We start from the raw sequence: 21,870 nt of genomic DNA on the forward strand, positions 1-21,870 counted from the left end.
TTAATACCAAGATGTTTATTCCTTATAAAGTGAGATCCCAGGGCCTAATCAAGGTCAACATTTTAACTGGTGCTTATAATCGAGGCATGTGTACATGCCCGGCGTTTAATCGATAACACTGCTAGCTTATAATTATAATTATAAATCTCAATAATAACAACTTTTTATACAATCATCATACTTTCACATACACATTGTTGCATAGTCTGACGAGACTAATTGTTGCACAAATTATTGCTCCTATGAAGAATAGCACTTGCAATAAAATAAAAAACACATACATACATGCTCTATAATAGTACAGTCACTTATCGGATGAAATGAAATAAAACTCTGAGACAAATTAATAATAATAAGCACACACAGGTGTACTGTAACATGCAACTGACAAAGAAAGTAATTATGTTGCTTAGAAACAATCATTAATGGCACAGTTTATAAAACAGTTCACTCTTTTGTGTTCAGCGTTTTTCTCCGTGCTCAATCACCCGAATTACCGAACCATCCAGCGCCAATTTCCCTGTTCCCCCGACCTTTCCTGACCCCTGGAGATCGTGTTGCCGTGGCGTTCGAGGTGATGGGTATAGATCTGCGGCTGACGAGTGTTCCTCGCGTCTGATTGGCCGATCGATATCGTCAGCTTCGTCTTCGAGGTCCAACGGGTCCAGTTCAGCGTACACCTCGTGAGTTCTCTCAGGAGTGTTTGGGTCGAAACCAGCCTCTAGGGCAGTTAGCCCGGAGATAGCATCGTTTGATAGTTGGCTAGGCGATAAGCTCATGCTCACTTGCAAATCAGAGTTGGTGGAGAGGGTCTGAGATAAAGAATAAGGGGGGTGGCCTCCGCTGCTTCGGGACGACTTTGATTGCTTCTTTTTGTGGCGAGGTGGTTCGTCGGCATAGGGCTTAGAGTGAACTCTCTCACTGCGATCCGGATAAGGCATGTAGCTAGTCCACTCATCTGTATCCTCATCCTCGTTGGTGATGGATGCCTGGGGGGCAGATTGGATTCGTGAAAGTTTCAGTTTGTTTTTGCTTTTCGAGGCGGCAACAACGGGATACTCTAGTTCAGCGTCTGGTGGGTACTGGTGGTCATAGCGACGCTGTTCAACTCTGATAGGTTGTGTGAGGGAGAAAGTTGATCCGTTGCTTTTGGATCGACTGGGAAGAAGTTGGCTGCTTCGGCTGTGTAGAGACTCACTGCTGTGCTTTTGTTGAGCCGAGGAGGGCTGCCCGAAAGTGTAGTTAGCCGCATAGCATAGAGATTTCGATAGACCTTGCTGCGTTTTCAAGTTGTATCCGTCCACATCTGACTTGCTAGAGTAGCCATTCTGTTGGCCAAAAGCGAGGAGGTTTCTCAGTGCCCCACGTGCATTCTCACCAATGTTGCGATATTCTGAAGTGGCGTGGACGTCCAAAAGTGGCACACATCCGAGTGTCCATAGCAACCTCTGGTCTTCACGACAACGTGCGGACAGATTCCACAGAGTGCCCGTAGCATTGGCAAGAACGGTCTTGTTTTTGGATTTAAGATGTTGGGCAAGTTTCGCAAATCCACCGGCCTCACGGAACTTTCGTCGAAACTTCTCCTCTTGCATGATCACCACAGAGAGGTTCTTCAAAATACCACCGACGTTTTCGATGACAGCAGAAGTGCCCGAGGGGCTGTTGTACGAGAGAAGCTCGACAAGGTGGTAGATACCGTGTGGAGTGGAGCAAATCCTTCGCCGACTCTCAAGGGAATGGGCGGAGAGATTCCAGAGGGCAGAGGTCGTGTACTGGATGGTGGGCTCGTCGGAGATGTACTTGACAGCTGATGTGAGCGCCATTGCCGTCTCGGACTTGTGCAGTGCTTCTTTGATATCGGGTGTAGCCCTCCACGATAGATTTCTGAGCACTTGAGCCGAGCTTGCAATTATGCTCTCGTTTTGCTGCCTTATGTGAAAGACGAGAGACTTGAGAAAATCGGGAACTTTGCAAAGCTCTGATTTGTTGTGTACATCTCCGTACGTCAGGTTGATTAAGGTTGAGATAATCACCGTGATGATTTTCGATGAATGGCAAACTGGTTTCTCTTCCTGTCTGAGATACGGGTCTTGAAAAGCAATGAGTCGGAAATTGACAATCAGTACCTCGGCTGTTGCTTGTAGCCCACCAATATTCAGTATGGCTGGTCTGTACTTCTCTTTGTCGCTCGAATACTTGTACAGCTTTCTGATTGGCTGCAGTAGCTCGCGACAATCGACTTGGATCTTCTCAAGAGTGGACGGGTCGATTCTGCGGCTGCCCTCGTGGGAAGCAATAAACTCGAACAGTGTGTCGCAATGAGAACGGATTTTCTCCAGGACCCCCAGTACACAAAGTTCGTGTTTCCCTTGACGTGTGTCGCCAGTTGATTGGATGATGTTTCGAAGGGTCTCGGCCGCACGTGCACGAACCTCACGATGTGACCTTTCACCTTTGTGGCGAATGTTGTGAAGTATCTGAATGAGCATGTTCATGCAGCCAGGTTGCCGCATGACTGCACACGTATCGGGAGTACGTGACAATGCGAGAAGGAATTTCACGGCATCAGCATCATTTTGCTCCTTGCTGCTCGAGTTGACGACGGACAAAACCGACAGAACCATTTCGATTTTAATCTGTAACGAATCTCGGCTCGTCTCTTCGGGAATTTTAGGGTGGTCCGTCCTTTTCTTGCGTCTGTGTACTTCACTTGGCCGCTGATTCTCGCTGCCGTTGCCACGGTGACCTGGAGGAGGTGGGGCCACTCTGGCAGGAACGATAGATGCACTCTTCGAGGAGGTCGGTAGCACTGGCATGGAAACCGTCTCTTCTTCATGATCGGAATCGAACTCTCTGGGATGCCCTCCGCGGGAGTTGTAGTGTGTAAACGATCCAATCTCGCTCTTTGCATGGCGAGGCGGGTACTCCGGTATGGAAGTGTAGAAAGTGGGTTTGGTATTGAAGGAACTGGAATTGGACAGGCTTGGCCGAGGGAGCACCCCCTTTGATCCGGAACGGGACGAGTTCAGGGAGGAGTTGGTCGAGGTTGATAGAACAGAGCCTTGGAACGAGACCATGCTACCAGGTCCCGATGCCAGTCTGTGGCGGACATCGGAGGTTATGCTACTCGTGTCGCTGCTCGAAGCAGGTGATCCCCTCTTGCGGTTATGGTAGTACGGGTCCTCATAGTAACGAGGGACGTGGGAGGACTGTGATAGTGAGAGCTGGCTCGGTGACTGATAACCGTACTGACGGCCCGAGTTGTAGTGGTGGTCGCTGTAGTGATCTTGACTAAGTGATGCTAGAGGGATATGCCCACTCATGGTAGCACGGCGACGGTGGGAGGGGCCAGTACGACCGACTTGAGCGAGAGCTTCCGTCATCTCGTTTCGTTCGGGAGCTAAATCTCCGTCGTTTGAGGCTGAACGGTTCAGAGGGTTTCTCAAGAAGTGAGGCATTTCAGGCATCTGTGAGGGAGAGGAGATCGTTAGGGGGAGTGGGATCATTTATACAACCGCATATTATTTTACATATACATACGTATATAACTATATATAGACGCAGCACTAGGTTTCGGATAATCTATATACGCATAAATTATTTATAGGCACAGAACACTAAAAGTACATTCATGAGCTACAGCACTAAAGTAAAGTTATCGGCGGCACATGCGATTAATACATTTTTTATTGATGGGAACTTTAGTACAGATTATTGATAAAGTATGAGACATACCTGTTTCTCGCGGAAGTGTCCCTCGGTGGGGAGGTGTGCCCTCTTGTGAGGCGTGTGGGAGGAGCCTGTTACGTCACTGTCCTTGTCAATGAAGCCGCTGTCCTCACTCGTGTGTGGTGGGCGGAGGTGTAGACTGTGATGGTGTGGAGGGAGCGAGTCTGTGATGCTGTGAGGATGTGGTGGGAGTGAGTCGTTGTACCCATCCACGGAGGAGGTGTACGACAGAGGAGGGCTACTCCAGTGAGAACCATCACGACCTGACACCTATAAAGAGAATGAACGAATAATATAATTATGTGCAGATACTATACGTATAACTATGTTGAAATACTGTATCGATAATTATGAAATCATCATTCACTACACATCATTGCTTGCGAACTAGTAACGTAACACGTAAAGGTCTTGTTTATGTGCAAGATCATTAAAAAGGTGTCTAGACATCCACTATGCCATCAATGAGCTGGTAGAGGTTGAATTATGATCTCAGATTTCCTTAAACCCTCTTAGCCAGACGGACAATTGCACAACTGTCAAGTTGAGTGTTTACAAAGTAATTAGACCTCAATTAATAAGTGCATACGGCGTAGCAAGCTATGGCAACAAACCATTATGACCATTAACCAATCGCAAGTATCCGTTAACTACATCGCGTGTTGTTACAATTGATGCAGCATGTGTACTGAGGGATGCATGCACTAGTTGTCATGTGAACCATTAAGCAGCTAAATGAGGTGCTTTATAGCTTACACACTCCACGCAAAACGGAATTTGCTTAGTGCGGTCAAAATGGCATGCAACAGCTACTATGAACATTGTCAACAGTTACGCATGAGCTCCTATACATAGAGGGGCAGGTACATGATCATGCCTACAGCATATTGTACCGGCACAGCATGGAATTGTGAATATATACTTAGGCTGCACATAGCTGGCACTATTAATACAACGATCATTGTACGTATGAACTAAAACATACATATTCACATAGCTATACTGTGCATGTATGCATGCATGCGGCATACATGTTGGTGAGCTATGGCTCTAACATACTGGATGCTTGTGATTGGTGTCAATACACCACAGAAAGTCCTGCCAATCCGGGTCAAACTGATCCATAATACTTGCAAGTTTTGTTGCTGTATCTTTAAATCCTATATCACTACTAGCTTGCAGCTAGCTACACTTGTAATAATTAATGCAGAGATGAAATAATGGTAGTCTTTACTTTTTTGACACTTTTAACTGATGCTCTAATGGGCACGACACTCGATCTATATAGACTACCGACTACAGTAACGATAGGCCCATATATGCACCGCAACTATGCAAATCCTGACGCCCACACGTTATTTGAGACCAATCCTACGAGTGTGGAGAGAGTATGCTTGTGTCCAGTAACCTGATAGCTCTAGTACCCACACAGCTTGTGTGTACTGGATATGATCAGTTTGCATGACTGTTTAAAGCTACTATTATGCATGCAAATTGTCACCCAAAACTTTTTCACTTCATGCAACTTGACTCTGAAATGTAAACCTTTTATTAGAGACAACATTAGTCTAGCACTATATCTATATACAGTGCACACAGTGGGACCACACTATAGGTTCTATACACTAGCTACAGTGTACACAGTGGGACCACACTATAGGCTCTGTACACCAGCTACAGTGTACACAGTGGGACCACACTATAGGCTCTGTACACTAGCTACAGTGTGCACAGTGGGACCACACTATAGGCTCTATACACTAGCTACAGTGTACACAGTGGGACCACACTATAGGCTCTGTACACTAGCTACAGTGTGCACAGTGGGACCACACTATAGGCTCTGTACACTAGCTACAGTGTACACAGTGGGACCACACTATAGGCTCTGTACATGCACTAGCTACAGTGTGCACAGTGGGACCACACTATAGGCTCTGTACATGCACTAGCTACAGTGTACACAGTGGGACCACACTATAGGCTCTGTACACTAGCTACAGTGCACACAGCGGGACCACGCTATAGGCTGTACACTAGTCTACACACTGCAGGTCAATTAGAGTAGCATTTCTGCTTTTTCTTTGTAGTTAAAGTGAGGTGAAAAGGTTGTATAAGCTGATGCCAAAACTTGCTATACAAGAGCTTTTGTATGTGCATTATAAACGGTCATCTAATTCATATTTACCATAGCAACATCGCAAGAATAGCATTAATTACACGAAACGTATATGTATTAACAAAGAGAGAGCAGTTCCATTGTTTTGGTATTATTTTGTTACAAGAGCCATCCCCTCCCTACGTATATTGAATGGCTATAATTGTACAGTTTTCATATCAACAGATGATCGATATCTTACACATTGTCAAGTTAATGTACGTATAATTATGTATAAGCCATAAATTCGATCCCTGCATGCTACTGAAACTCCTACGTATATACTGACAGCTATATGTACGTATGTGCTTGTATTCAATTAAATCTTGAAGTGCTTAAGAGCCTTGAACAAAACGGTGGTACATGATACAAGTATATATATATACACACTGAAATAGCTGAATGACGCAATGGTATGCTGAGTACGTACTATGTCTAAGGGGGAGGGCAGGCCATGCATGATAATCTTATAACACTCCTGTGCAAGTATTTCAAAGATCAAAGATATTATAGTTTCATCGATAATTTCTACGCATTTTTTCGCCAGCTGCCACAAAGTAGCTAGTGACGAAATACAATCCACTGAGAAATAGCACGTGCAACCAACAAGCAAACATTGTTTAGCTATTAGTCATAATATTAATTGACGAGTACAAGGCACAACTGACACTATGAATATTTTAAGTGCGAATCACAATAATTGTCATGATGCAACATTAACAAAGGATATGGGATCAGGGAATTATCGAATACTTGACGAAGCATGCCTTTTATATAGGCATGTGTGTGTATTTATATAATGCTAGCTATAGGTAGGTTATGACTTAATTGCTATATTGCAAGCAACTGCTATAATTATAATATAGCTATTGCCAGAAAGTAAGTACACTTAGATATAATAGTAGTAAGAATAAACCAGCAGGAATAAAACTACGATGTGTATATACGGCTGCGTATGTGGGCAGCTGTGTCCATTAGATTAGGCCCCCCGCCCCCACATTTGCACAAACACTTTAGCCACGTTGACTAGCACTGTACGCAATGAATTTGTATCCATGTACAGATTACTGATCAAGTTTCACATGCACAGTGGGCACCCGACTACAAACATGGGAATCTAATTAATCAAAGGGAAATTGCAGTAAAAGCGTTCAAAACACCGTGACTAATGCATTTCATTGTCCTTGGCAACTAATTCTCTGTTCATTGCGGATTAAAAGGGTAGCAGTTATTGTTCAATGAAACTTTGGGATGTAGTGCAAATCACCACTCTGGCAAATTAGGGGGCGGCTTTAATTTCTGGGATGGATTAGCTTAGGAGTCCAGAAATCACTAATTACTTGTTGATATAGCAGGTATTGTTTGTAAGCACTTGTTAACTTAATTAGGTGAACAGCAGAAGTTAATAGGTATACCAGGTAAACAGTAGGAGAGATTGACCACACAAATAACAAGAAAGAACCACCTCTCATTTTAGTTACTGCCCTACAATGCTCACACCATTGACCTCCCTAAAGAGACACCATTAAAATCAGATGGAATTACAAAATACTATACATACTCTAGCTGAACAACTATTAATAATGTACGTGCACGATGCCATATTATGAATTATATAGTCACACGAGGGTTAAGTAAAACCTAACGAGGCATAACGGGTGCATCATTAACGGTAAGGGGAAGACTGGATAAGGTATTGGAGCAATAGCTCACTTGGGAAAAACAGTAAGTGAACACACAAGCCAGTTCAAAATCAAAATTATGGTTCATAAAAAGGAATTTGACCACCCATGTCAAAATCCAAACATGCAGAGAAGTTTACACGCTAAAATCCATTAATTTTACCACTCTTGGTTTACTGAGTACAAAGCAAATTTGGATAATACTCATGTGATAATGATCATGTGTATAATAATATTGGATGATCTATATTATACAGATAAACCCAGAGATAGAGTTCGTCCGTGTGCTCTAGTGTTACAGTCTAATGTATGATGAAGGGGTATGGATAACTTATACACTTATGTTGTCACGCTTACGATGAAACACGATACAGCTGCATGTTACACATGACACGGTTGTACGTTTATTATTATTTTTGGCCAGACAATTATTCGGTACGCAAGAATAATTACTAACTGAGTTAAGTTGAATGCATATTTAAATTACCAATTGCCAAATATATCGAGGTAAATTACTCTTTATTAGATATATGCAATTAAAGATTAAGTGGCAGAGTACAAGTTATGCCATAGCGACTAACAGCTATGACCATTTCGGTCGAGAGGTGCCATCAATTGCCAAGGGAAACAGAACACATGTTGTGTACTATATAAAACCCATTACCCATAATTTATGCAGGTATCTTAGAAATTTGTCAACCAATTCTCAAAAGAAAAACAAAATGAAAACCCGTTTCTTACACACAGTTTCTTATACAGCCGTATAGGTTTGACTAGCTATCATAATTATAAGTGATGGTGCACGTAACGTAAATGTTGTGAACACTTGTACGTAACCTTGTATGCCCCAGTTACCTTGTCGTCATCTTGTAAACACTACATGATAAATACAAGGCCCTTTGATACGAAATGTTTAACGTATAATTTACTATGCATTGTCAGACTCCTAAGTCATTTCAATCTATGCATGTATGCATATTATGTAGACAGGTACGCACGTAAAATGCACAGTTGATCAAGCACATGAACGAGTAATTAAATAGTAGCTTTTTGAATCACTTTGAACATGCTCAGTTCAAACATGTCTCTCTTCACGAACCATTAGATAGTGGACATAGTTACGCTAAATACTACAGTGCCAGAATAATTATATATAATTTTACATAGAGACATATCTGTGTATGTATGAGCTTACGTATTAATCAAATATTCAAATACCACGGATTCGCCTCGAACCTCAAAAATGTAGTGCCTCAAAAAATACCTCCACTGTATATATACAGGGGTATGGTCATTTGAACAACATCTATCTTCGAAAATAAAATCCGCGAAATGTTTAGTGCCTCGAGAAAATAACTCCGCTATAATTAATACTCTAATTGCTACGAATCGTTTAAGAGAATAAATTAAAATTAATTATCTGAAACAACAGCATCCTGTTTGGACCTAGTGAAGCACGGAAAATAGTTCGAAACAGATCGTTTCAAATAAACTATATATACCGATCAATTAGTTGATTTATAGGCCATGCCATCTACGTACTAAACATTTTCTCTTTGCAGCGAGAGAACGCACTACTCACACAGTTATTCTAATATTTTTCTCTTATTAAGCGGCGAGAGAACGTACCCATAGTCTCGGACTGGAGCAGAGGTGGTCACCGTATATATAGGTTGTGTCACAGACGGTGGCCATCACTGATTGGTCGCTTCTTGGCTCTTGCATAGACACTTACAGATATAGATATACTCAAGAACTTGCTTTACAAGCTAATTAGTGTCAAGCTAGAAGCTATAGTCATTAACCACAAACTGATGATTTTTTTGAATAGCTCTGTGTTTTATCGCGCTTTTATAGAAACTGATGTGAAGCCAGGATTAGCTCATTTATAAAAGTGATGGTATTTTACTCGAGCCAAGAGAGTTATTTTATATGGACATGTACAACTAACATGGGTATTACACGACAATAAACAAGTTGTACATGATTTGTACATGCATGTGTGCCTTTGGGGCAGATGATAATAGAATTCATTGCATATTTGTGGCAGGGCTATCAACCCAAAATGTAAGCTTTGTAAAATGTTCTCCCTTGGGGCGAGTCAGATAAACAACAATGCCCCTGGAGCTAACACACAACACATTCCGCCGATTAAGAGTTCTATACAAACTCTACGATAAAACAAACTCTACGATTGAACGATTCAATAGCTTTATGACTTGAAGCTATACGTCATTTTACAAGTGCGTTGATTTATTATCAACATTATCACCATAATTAAAGGACAGTTAGATCATCTTTAAGAATGCAAAATCGAAATACTGCATTATATTGCATGACCGCAATTAAAATTCACAGATTCAATAGCTTTATGACTTGAGGCTATACGTCATTTTACACAAGTGCGTTGACTATTACACCAAATTTACCATTACAGTCAGTCAGATCATCTTTAAGAATGCAAAATCGAAATATTGCATGACCGCAATTAAAATCACATATAAATAACGCTACATTGCTATAGAAACGACCGGGTGGGTTGGACAATTGCAACAAACAAGGTAACAAGTAATTTAGTTACATATAGAAACAAACTGATGTCATAATTACGTCAGACTTAATGCTGCATTTTACAGGATGTACATGTAGCAATTAATTAATTTTAGACAACCAGTTGCTAGGTTGTAATCATCAGGGTTGGCAGAGACATTGGCAGCTTTTTAGCAATCTTCATTAATATTAGTATCTACGAGCGCATATCGTGTCAAAATTATTTAGTATTTGTTTAGGAATTGGCAAAGCATTTGTAGCTTTTTAGCAATGTAATACAATATTAGCAATATCTTGACTACATTTCCTGGTAGGTAATCAAGCTAGGAGGAAAATAAAAAGTGGTTTTTTAGGAAAGTTGTGCCTACATACATGCGCTCTCCATTGAAGTCTGGCACGTACGTATCAGAAGTACAGGACAAAACTTGTTCAGCTTACGCAAATATTTTCTCAATATACAATTAATTATCGTGTTGAAATACAAGGGAGTGGACCTCACAAGGAACCGTGGTTACAAGCAATGCACACACAACCGGTAAAAATAATCAGCAGACGTAAACAAACAACAGAGGCCATAGGTGGATTCTCAGTTAGCTTTGATGCATACACGAATGTACGCACGCACGTCCGCCCGCCCTAGGGCAATTACTGCATGGAAACACACAGTATAACCCAACCAGTGTGGTAGCCAACTAAGCGCACATGCCCAATTACTGCATGGAAACATACAGTAACCCAACCAGTGTGGTAGCCAACTAAGCGCACATACATGCATCTACAATGGTACAAATTACGTCAGCATAAAAACGCAGACAATAATTATTACACGCACAAACTCAAGGAGCAGTACAAACGCATTTTTCTGCTGTCATTATAATTATAAGAAGTCACCATCTCTAATTATCCGGTAGGGCTACAGCCTCTCATCTTATTCAATGGATAATGAGTTCACTTTTGGCTCAAAAGACGTATCAATAGAACTTCCCTGTCTGTATAAGGTTTGGCCCAGCATAGTTCGGTACGGTAAGTGACCCATATCAGATAAGCTGTGTCTAGACGGCATATCGCTTTAGGATCTAAAACGCTCTATATATAGAAGAGACTCAATGCTAATTATTTATAAATAGCCATTGAGCGATTGATCGATGGAATTTAATATGCATACATATGAATGTATTCATAGACGGTGCATGTCTATAATTATACAATATAATGACAGTCACATCATGCACGATCAAAGCCACCCAATTAGAGAAGTTCTAGACATAAATCATCTATATACATGCGCAGACAATATTACCCCCCCTAAGCAACCCCCCCCCCTACATGCATCGTTATACAGACATTACACGCGCGCATGCACTTAGATATGTCATAACAGACAACACACACACACACACACACACTTAGATGCAGTGTTACAGACATATACAAGAAACTCCTTCCCCCTAACAACATCGACTGATTGACGCACCTGACTGCTCTCGGGGGAGCTAACGGGTTGGAAACGAGACTGTTGGAAGGAGCCTAGACGATGCTCAATCTCCAGTAGCCTGTGACGCCACTCCTGCTCTCGTAGGGCGTAGTCCGCAGGTGTGCCGAGGGTCGAGTACATGTCCTCTATGATACGCTGAATGGTACGCTTTATCTCGGCATACTGTGTGTGTGTGTGGGGGGGTGTGAGGGTGTGTGTGTGTGGAGTGTGCATGTGCATGTGTGTGTGTGTGTGTGTGTGTGTGTGTGTGTGTGTGTGTGTGTGTGTGTGTGTGCGTGTGTGTGTGTGTGTGTGTGTGAGGGTATATACATACCTCGACAGACGTGGGATTTTTCTGGAGAAGAAGTGAGTTTTGCATGTTGAATTCTTCTTTCAGACGACTCGCATGATTGAGCTCTTGGATGAGTGAAGTCCTGTGTGTGTGGGTGGGGTGTGAGGGTGTGTGAGGTGTGAGATGGGTAGGGTGGTGGTAGTTAGGTGTGGTGTGTACCGCATACTAGTAGTTTCAACACAGTTGCCAATCATTCTTAAAAACACAATTATCAATTGAGCAGATTTGAGACTTTTAGGCGCTAAAAATAATACTACAACTAACGATACTCTTAATCTGTGACACCACGTACGAATGCTTTTACCACGGGCAGAATTTTTGAATATCATTTATATAAAATACCGCCGTACCACCACAAGCGTATGCAACTATCACACCACTCACAGCTCGCCCACGCACTGCACTATATAGTGGTGTAGAATTTACGTGAAAGGCAGTCACAGCTTTGATTGGTCGCTAGAAATGATACACGATATGCTAGATCTCATTAAGACAGAATTTCATCGTACATGAAATCAATCAGCATATACATTATGTAATAGTTTGTCTTAAGAGGTTCAATGCCAGCTGTTAGTTTCATAGACTTCAAAACAGAATAAAAACAATTAGAAGCTAAGTTTAAGTAGACTTTATTGGACCCACTTTATAAAAACACTTTAACTAGACAGAAGTTTATTCGTATGATCGCCCGATGGAATTTAATTTCCCTGAGGCAATGTACTCTTATGCAGCTGCCTGTTCTATGTTTGTAATTAAGACTCCGATATTCATTCACTGTCTTCAATTAGCACTTTGAATGGTCTAGCCACAGCTGTGTTAAGTCCTCTCTAATAGTAGCTTTGAAATTATTATGGGCTATATACATAATTCTTTTTCACACTAATTGTTGACTAACATAATATGTAATAGTTAAGCTGTGTCTATGCGTCAACTTGTTATATCCCATTTCCATGGTTACAGAGGGATGAACGACTTTTGAATTGATCACGTTTATAATTATATCCCTTAAATGAGATCACTAAACGAAGAACAATCGTATTAATACGCTATTAAGACATTTGAACACAACCTGAAAAATAACAAACCCAGCCACAAAGTCTAACGTGTAATGGAACACACTCGTACGCTAAAATAACTTCCGAAACAATGCAAAGTACGAAATAAAGAATGCACGCACATATGCAATTAATTACCAGAGCAAAGAATGTACGCTAGTTACTACAATAAATATTTCATATGAAAATACAATTTCTAGAGTAGAGAATTTCATTAATAAATTGTTGATTCGTGCAAAATCACATTTTCCTTACAAATAGAGATTTTCCCATACTTGCAATTGTATATACTACTAGCTCGGTCATCACATGTCACATGTGCGTACCTTTCTTGTTCCAGTTGAGCAATCTGTGCCTGTGTGGAGGTGGGCGGCCTTCGGGAGTGCGGCTCACGTTTCTTGTACCGCGTATGTGTCTGTGTGATGTGTGTGTGTGGTGTGTGTGTGTGTGTGGGTGGAATGTAAACATCGCAGGGATATTGCTACACACAAAGTAATGTAATTTAAGCTAGTGGACAAAAGTATTAGAGAAATTAAAGAAGCCTTAAATTTCTCAATTTATATCCGTACGTACGTACTTACATTACAAGTTCAAGTTACGCAATAAATTATTATTTTTCTGCACAATTGCTACAAGCAAATAATTAGATTAATTAATAGTACGATATGACATCACAGCGACATCATGTCTCACATGTGCTCCTGAACAAACAACAGACTAATTGATTGGACAACGAACAGACAGACAGACGGACGAACAGACGGACGAATGTATCACAGTAGATGTCACAACACTCACATCCAATTAGCGTAAAATAAACAGCCTAATTAATGGCATTGGTTTACTACGGAAACAGATGTTCAAGTGTAAGCACCAATAACACGGTATCATGCCAGCTCACGAGTGGTTAGTAATTGCAGGGGACTGTGTCTAGTGTAGCATCTTTGAACGGCCATAACTTGTGTTGCAATTTCAACTGATTTTCTGAAAGCTTAAAAGGAGCTCTTTAAAATGGGATGCTTAATTCTCAAGTTTGCAACATGACCAAATTTCCCATTTTCGGCAAATGATCATGGGCCCATGGTAATTTGTCAAAAATGATATTTGATTTGACATACCAACTGAAAGATTAAGCTTTAAAAACTACAAAATCATTGAAAATTGGGTCACCAGAACTGAAGTTATGGCCGTTTAAATGAATTGGCAATTTTGAAAGCTTAGAAGGAGTTCTTTCAGATGGCAACAATTGGTACAGCCCTCCCACTCAATCACCTCTGAGAGAGTGCAAGTACTCTTGCGACATCTCACCTCCTTAAGCCGTGGCAACAACACCATGAATATCATTAAGGCTTATATGAATCTCATTATCATCTATGACCTCACAAACGTGCACACTGTAGCTGTAGCTGTGCATGCAGTCAAATAACAGTTGATGCCTTAATTTATGGCTTGGACAGAATGACAAATGACACACGCACACACACACACACTCACACTCACGCTCACGCTCACGCACACGCACACGCACACGCACACGCACACGCACACGCACACGCACACGCACACGCACACGCACACACACACACACACACACACACACACACACACACACACACACAAGGTCTAGACAGCCATTGCATTCGGGCTTCTTTCTACACGAATTTGGAAGTGTCTAATCCATTTACATTGTTTGTGCTCATTTTGCACCTTTGCAAAATATAAACAATCTCCAAACAAGATAATTCATTTTATCATTTGCACCCAAAACATGGCGGCCATAATCCAATCACTCTAATTTTCATCACATCACTCGAGCGTACACAAGCGTATTTATAAACAGTAAACATGATGTGTCCACACTGGTCGGTCGGTGGTGGTTGGTACCAGCTCTATAAAAAACACTTTTAGGCCTAGCCATATACCACATGTCATCAGACTGATGAAGTCAGGTGGTTTTATATATATATACCATAAAGGGAACAAGTTTGAGTACATCGCTATATAGCTAGACCTACTCATGCAGACTCTATAAGGTTATTAGTCTAGGGAAGTCAGGTGTTTCATAGATTATACTATAAAGGGAGAAAGTTTTGAGCACATTACTATAGCTACTCATGCAGACTGTAAGGTTATTTTGTCTAGTGAAGTCAGGAGGTTTCATAGACCAAACGAAGGGATATCAAATAACATAATTCCCACACCTACATAGGAGACGACTAAATCCCCCTCACACACATCCACTCGAGCGTGCTCTGTAAATGCAATTATCTAATGTACAATCTACGAACTTGGAGACTACATGCAGACACAAAGGCTACTACTCTAAAGTAATTATATCCAGGCAACAGACAAGCTTTCTATGGCCACACAACAAGAGAGGGATATTATTGGTGCCAAAATTATGACTGAACTATAAAATTAGTTTTCCGAGTATTAGAGTAAAGACTGTTTGTTAACTATTACATAACATCAAAGTTTTTTTTACAACCCTTTTTGCAAACCTTATAATAATAGAGCTAGAAAACATAGTCAACCACTAGCTACAGTGTACACAGTGGGACCACACTATAGGCTCTGTACACTAGTCTACACACTGCAGGTCACTGCAGGTCAATTAGAGAGCATTTCTGCTTTTTTCTTTTAATTAAGTGAGGTGAAAAGGACTCTAATATTAACTGTACGAGAATTAAAAAATAGTATGATTGTGGTAAAACTTGATGATTGATGATTGTACATCGTGGTCGGTTGTTGTTGACATAGAAACACGCGTACACATAAGTGGGCGACCACTATTGAAAAATGTGCAACCACTTAACGAAATCATGTTCCAGAGATGTTCGTATCATGTATAGCAATCTCATTAAGCCGATATAGTGAAGAAGAAATATGGATAGAGTTGAGAAAGAAAGAGAATAGGAGATAGTGTGGGGGGGTTATTTGGATATATTCGGCTTATTACTGACAGTACAAAGTTCAATCTATTCATCCACGAGGACAACACATGAATATACCCGGTAAGTTGATACAGTCAACAAACATTATGTATATGATCAAATCACTTATATACATTGTATAAGACAGACAACAAATTATTCGGTGGTGTAAACTGATCAGGCTAATAATTAGTATGAATAGAGTAACATGCAATACAATCAACCACAACAACATTGAATATGGTTCCCCTACAGCCAAGAAGTGTGTCTGTGTTACACTTTAGAGGTGGGATGTTACAAGGCTCATGCCATTGTGTAGTTTAAGACACAGTAGCCATATATATATTCCACGGTCTGTTTACTAGGCACTATCACTACTTGTCTCTCTTTGCTGGATTATTGTGCATTGTTTAACTAACTTGAAAGGCAAACCTTATTAGAGAAAACATAGTCAACCACTAGCTATAGTGTACACAGTGGGACCACACTATAGGCTCTGTACACTAGTCTATAGTGTACACAGTGGGACCACACTATAGGCTCTGTACACTAGCTACAGTGTACACAGTGGGACCACACTATAGGCTCTGTACACTAGCTACAGTGTACACAGTGGGACCACACTATACTAGCTACACACTGCAGGTCAATAATATTTATTTTTTCAAGGAGTTGAAAAGGGTTGTGTTAAAAAACCCATGAATTCGGTTGTTGGCTCCAACAGGGAAGATGGTCAATTGTATGCCCTAATTAGACCCAGCTGGACCATTTATCATGTATTCACTTCATTAACAGTCACACCTCTAGAGTGATTATCACCATTATACAATAAAGTGTATGTGTGGGCGTGCAGTGTAGCCCTGGCAACCTGTCTGTGTGTACGCATAGTGCTGCATATCGGTTGGTTAATTGCCAGGTCTAGTTGCTAGGCAGTGTAAACAGAGTGGTAGGTGCGGGCAGTGGGAGGGGAATGGTGATTAGGACGTAATGAAAGCCAAATAACATGAATACAGCCTTTGTGATCAAAAGTTAGCAAAACCATCTCCTACTCAAGCTAATGGCTTAGTTAGATTCACTCAAGACAAAACGATATTTACAACCATTATATTAGATAATGTAATGAAATTATAGCTAACAACATGCACGTATGATGGTTTCTTTGTCAACAACGGGTTTACATCACACGCAGTAATGTGATTAATCGCTCAGCTACGTACGTGAAATTAGCTGTACAAACAAAATACCCACTAAAAATGGAATTTGGAGAAGGGGCTAATCAGAGCAATGTACGTACATGTAGTACAGTGCAGGACACAGATATCAACTCTACATGCAGTACTGTCAACTATACTGCTAGTCTCGTGGACCAGCCGATATATTATCATGATCAGGGTCTGGGTCTGCGAGACTACTCTACTGCATACACATGCAAATATACTAAGATATTGATAGCTAGAGCCTACGTATTTATATCAGAAAGCAGCAGCGTAAGTATACCTACTGAGCTTTAGCTACGTACATATGACACTAACTACATGCATTACTGCATGCATGGATGAAGATACTTTAAATATGTAAGACAATCAGGGGGTTACTGAAATACACTAACTGCATGGAATGGGATCTGATCAATCACTGCATGTGTCCTTGACAACTCAAAGCATTCTCTAAGATCAGCAAATCCCCGGAGGGCACACTTGAGCATGAGAACAATTGTTATTCATTGCCTTAGGACATACAATAGGAGCTAGTGTTCCTCTCAGAAAGCTTTGATCGAGATCTCAGCTGATAAGTGCATTCGGACAACAGATCACAGCTGGTTAGCAACGTGGGAACAGATGGCTTCAAATAGACTGATAGACAAATGCTCTCGCAGTGATTGCGAGAAAAAATGCACTAGACCACGACACCACACCCCCTTTAGAGACGATTTCGCCCCTTCTTAGAGTATCACAAAACAGTCGCGTTTCATTTTAGGAAACTTTCTTTAGAGGAATAAGCATAAATTATTGATGGCCAGTTGGAATTTTGTGGTGTATGTGTAAGGTCAACAATGGTAATCCCCTTAAGTGGATTTTATTGTCTCATAATCATAATGTGGTATTGTTCAAGCTCCAATTTTGGCTAAGGGTAGTTGGTATGTGTGGGACTGGGGGCTCTTAATTATAGAGTACACATTTGTAATGGCATGAAACAATGGCTGCAGTGTAGGAGAGAGTGGGTCGGTGATGTACAACAGAACCCACCATTACTGAACAAATTATCGAGTAGTAATGAGATTACGTCCCCACGCATGTATAGAGCTGTTGTAAACAATCTCTATGCGTGAAACCACATCCATTGTGGATCTATACTATAATGTATATTCTGCATGCATACACTGCCACCAATGTATGTATTTGCGTGTATATAATCTGATTTAAACATAAATATTATGAAAGAAGCTATATATGTATGTATTTATTTTGTAAGCATTATTTTAATTAGTTGGTAGACAATACACGAATACACGACCGGACCAACGTAACCTAATTTAACAATTTTAACAATTATGGGAAAAGGTGTTGGTGTGTATTTTGTACAGAGCATTATTATTTATTTGTGAGGCCATTCCGACAATTTTAAGATCAACACTATCTAGTTCTATAACGGACAGTGAACTTTGTAAAGCTAATCTGTACCCTGGAAGTTAAAACTTTGTAAATATAGCACGTAAACGGTCACATGACAGAACAGTCACATGACAGAACAGTCACATGACAGAACAGTCACATGACAGAACAGCTATGTACATAATTCTATAATGCATTTTATCCGGAACTGAGATACTGGAAGTTAAGACTATGTAAATATAGCACACAAAGAGCATATAGGCCAACATTATAGCCATGTATACGTATTATTATTACGTACGTAATGCTTTTACGATAATTACCTCCGGAACTGAGACACTGGAAGTTATGACTATATAAGTATAGCACATGCACACACAGACACAGACTCAGTCTGACAGAAAAGCTAGCTATATATAGGTCACTATTAGTTACAGATAATAATAATCACCGCCAGAACTTATGGAGTATCAAGTATCACTGCAGACAGTCGGACAGGAAGAACTTGTGTCAATGTTCTCAGATTTCATCATGGAATGTTTATATGAATTGCACTGTATGTATAACCTCAAGCAGCCAGAAATTGGTTTTGGCTTGTCTGCTAAAGAGACCACGAAATTGCCTAACATACAAAATAACATGTGGCGATCTTTATAATAATTATTAAATTCAACTCACAGGATGGCATTTTCAAAAGAGTAACAACATGGAAGACTAGAGTGGTACAGTACATGGAAGATTGTTTTAATTAATAGGTCATACAAGCTTCCAAGGATGTAAGAAACCAACGCACCACCCCCCCTCCAATTATCCCCAAGACGGCCGGCACAAAAACAGGAACCAACTGTAAATTTAATTACTAAGCTAACGAGGTGTGGAAAGCATATTCAAAGAGTCTCGTTGCATGGAGGTGTGGTCATGAATAATATACGAGAGGACAATCTTCAGACCCACGTACCTTGTCATTATCGGCTAGTTACCATATAAGGTAGGGTCGCTGTATCAGGCTACACGTAGGTGATGGTTTCCATGGGGAGGTCACGCAAACGAAATAACATTGTTTTACACAAACTACCTATAGTAATTCAAGCAAGTGAAACAAGATACGCTAGATATATGGTTGGAAGTTAATTATACCACCTGGGAAATGTTGTCACTGTTGTCTTAGTCATTCTTACTGTGTATATATATACACTCGAGTTGTGACTATATAATTATATTAAGCGTCCAATGAAAATACATACGTAGCTGATGATGCTCTAATTATTGGCACAGTCGTACATCACTTTATGTCTTCCGGAACTACTTATAAAAGTCATCAAAGCATTACTAAATAATGTGGCAGGCCAAATGGGCTCTTCTATAGACAACCTTCTAGGCAACAGAATTGTCCGAAGGTCTACTATACAATCCCAAACGTGCTGCACATGGACAAACACCGTCTACTATAAACACTCACTATAATTATATACAGGCGCTGTGTGTATGCTGATGACATCGTACGTACGACAATGAAACCTAAATTTCAAATCTTATGATCATTGAAGATGGTATGCAGGGAAAATGTGATTATCAAAGTGGAAATGTAATCACTAATTATAGGCCTAAAGACGAGGTAATTGTACGGCTTTTATTTATACTACAAACCAGGTACACACAATTACACCAAACGTGTCAGAATTCAAAGTGTAAAGAAGTTCATATTTAGGGGAAAAAATGTCGTGTGGTTTGGCATGTTATTTTGTTAAGGGCAATTTACTCCTAAAATATCCCTCCCACATTGTTCTTATCAACTTATGATTAGCACTAGTCACCACATGAGAGGAAGACAACCGATAATTCGGATAAAATACAATAATAATAACATAGCACGCTCTAATAGAGCATCAGCTTTTATTACTGTATACCCCGAGGCATTACGTTATTTACAGCATAGCAACTACGTAGCGGTAGCTATCAGTGAAATGCCCCAAAGTTTGGCTATTTTCAAGGCCTTAATCACACAAACTTGCCTCTTTTATGTGGTAAACTAGGCCTAAGAGGTGGTTATTTTGTCTAGAGGTGGTTGAGTACCAACCACTACCAAACAGTGTGGGCACATCTCTGAGCTACGTATTCCGCCCCAGGGAAAAACAATTACATTAGTGTATATACTTAGAACAAGAAGATTCTTACCTGGGAATCATAAATGTTGTCAGCATCCGTAGATTCTGCTGAATCAGGAGCATATCCGCCACCACTGTCCTGCATATAATCCCCTCGCTGTTCCTCTGTTCCCTCTCTTGGAGCCACGCCCCCTTTCACAGCGTACTTGGCGGGTGTGGATGCACTGCGGGACCTGTAGTAGCCGGGCTCAGATGATGAGTACGCACTCGCAGGTTGCTTTCTCTGGTGATCCTCGACTTTGTCCTCGTGATAATGGTAGCGGGTCACAGGGTAACCATCTGGTACTGAAGCAAGAGGGAGAGAAAAAGTAAATGAACTGGAAATAACAATTCTAATAAATAGGTACTTAGTGTCCATCAGGTTTAGAGACAACTTGTATTCAGTCCATTCTCCATTCTAGCTATACGTACATGCACGTATATAGATGTCGACTCTGGCATTGTTATTCATTTTCTAGCCAACAGTTGGAAGCTAATTCTCATGAAGGATGTTTACAACGGAAAATGTACTCAATTCAATGAATGAAACTTCCCTACCTTTCCCCTTAGCAAGTGCAACTAGCTATAGCGGTACAATCCTACTCTGCATGCATACTAGCTAGCTGTATACAACCCTGGAGAGAGTCTCTTGTACTCCTTTCATCCAGTGGAACTTATTGCTCTACTGACATGCAAGCTGAGCTCTAGACTAGAAATTATTAAATTAAGCTATTGCTCTAGTTGGTGAACTTGATATGCACACTGCAAGATATAATAGAGTAATCTAAGACTATACTGCAGCATGGTAGACTCTTGCTTGAGCTAAACTACAGTAGCTTGTAGCCAGCAGCACTGGCTTGTTGCAATACATGACTTATAAATCTATTGCTTACTCCATCCTTCCATTATAGAAGCCTTGACTTTGTTGCACTTTAGAAATCAATATACTGATGCTGCAGAGAGTCTCTTGTTTCGCTGGTCAGTAGTGTTGACGAACTTGATGAAACACAGTTAGCTAGCTAGAGCAATGTTGTGGCAATGATTGCTGATTGAGCCACTGATAAGCAGCCAGCAATAATTAATTAATTAATGCGAGGGGGTGGAATTGTGAAGGTGGGCAGGGCTACCCTATGAATATTGTTCATGTTATGATCAACCTCGTATTGTCGCCGTGAACA

At 40.7% G+C, this 21,870-nt stretch overlaps 1 protein-coding gene across 3 annotated transcripts; it reads right to left on the reverse strand.

Moving 5' to 3' along the window:
- Window positions 1-145: 145 nt before the first annotated feature.
- LOC135336428 (adenomatous polyposis coli protein-like) lies at window positions 146-21,754 on the reverse strand. Of its 3 annotated transcripts, XM_064532215.1 has the most exons (7): window positions 21,586-21,754; window positions 20,724-20,998; window positions 13,330-13,418; window positions 11,931-12,030; window positions 11,597-11,779; window positions 3,739-4,002; window positions 146-3,470 (listed from the first exon to the last, which is right to left on the reverse strand). In XM_064532215.1, exons 1-7 carry the CDS (start codon window positions 21,596-21,598, stop codon window positions 462-464), a joined length of 3,933 nt encoding a protein of 1,310 aa, XP_064388285.1. In that variant the 5' UTR covers window positions 21,599-21,754; the 3' UTR covers window positions 146-461. The 3 variants fall into 3 exon arrangements, with proteins under 3 accessions (XP_064388285.1, XP_064388286.1, XP_064388287.1); XM_064532216.1 differs by lacking the exons at window positions 11,597-11,779; window positions 11,931-12,030; window positions 13,330-13,418; window positions 20,724-20,998; window positions 21,586-21,754 and adding an exon at window positions 9,202-9,820; XM_064532217.1 differs by lacking the exons at window positions 11,597-11,779; window positions 11,931-12,030; window positions 13,330-13,418; window positions 20,724-20,998; window positions 21,586-21,754 and adding an exon at window positions 4,792-5,037.
- Between the last annotated feature and the right edge of the window lie 116 nt (window positions 21,755-21,870).

The sequence above is a fragment of the Halichondria panicea genome, chromosome 5 (genome assembly GCF_963675165.1).
Source record: "Halichondria panicea chromosome 5, odHalPani1.1, whole genome shotgun sequence".
Taxonomy (NCBI): domain Eukaryota; kingdom Metazoa; phylum Porifera; class Demospongiae; order Suberitida; family Halichondriidae; genus Halichondria; species Halichondria panicea.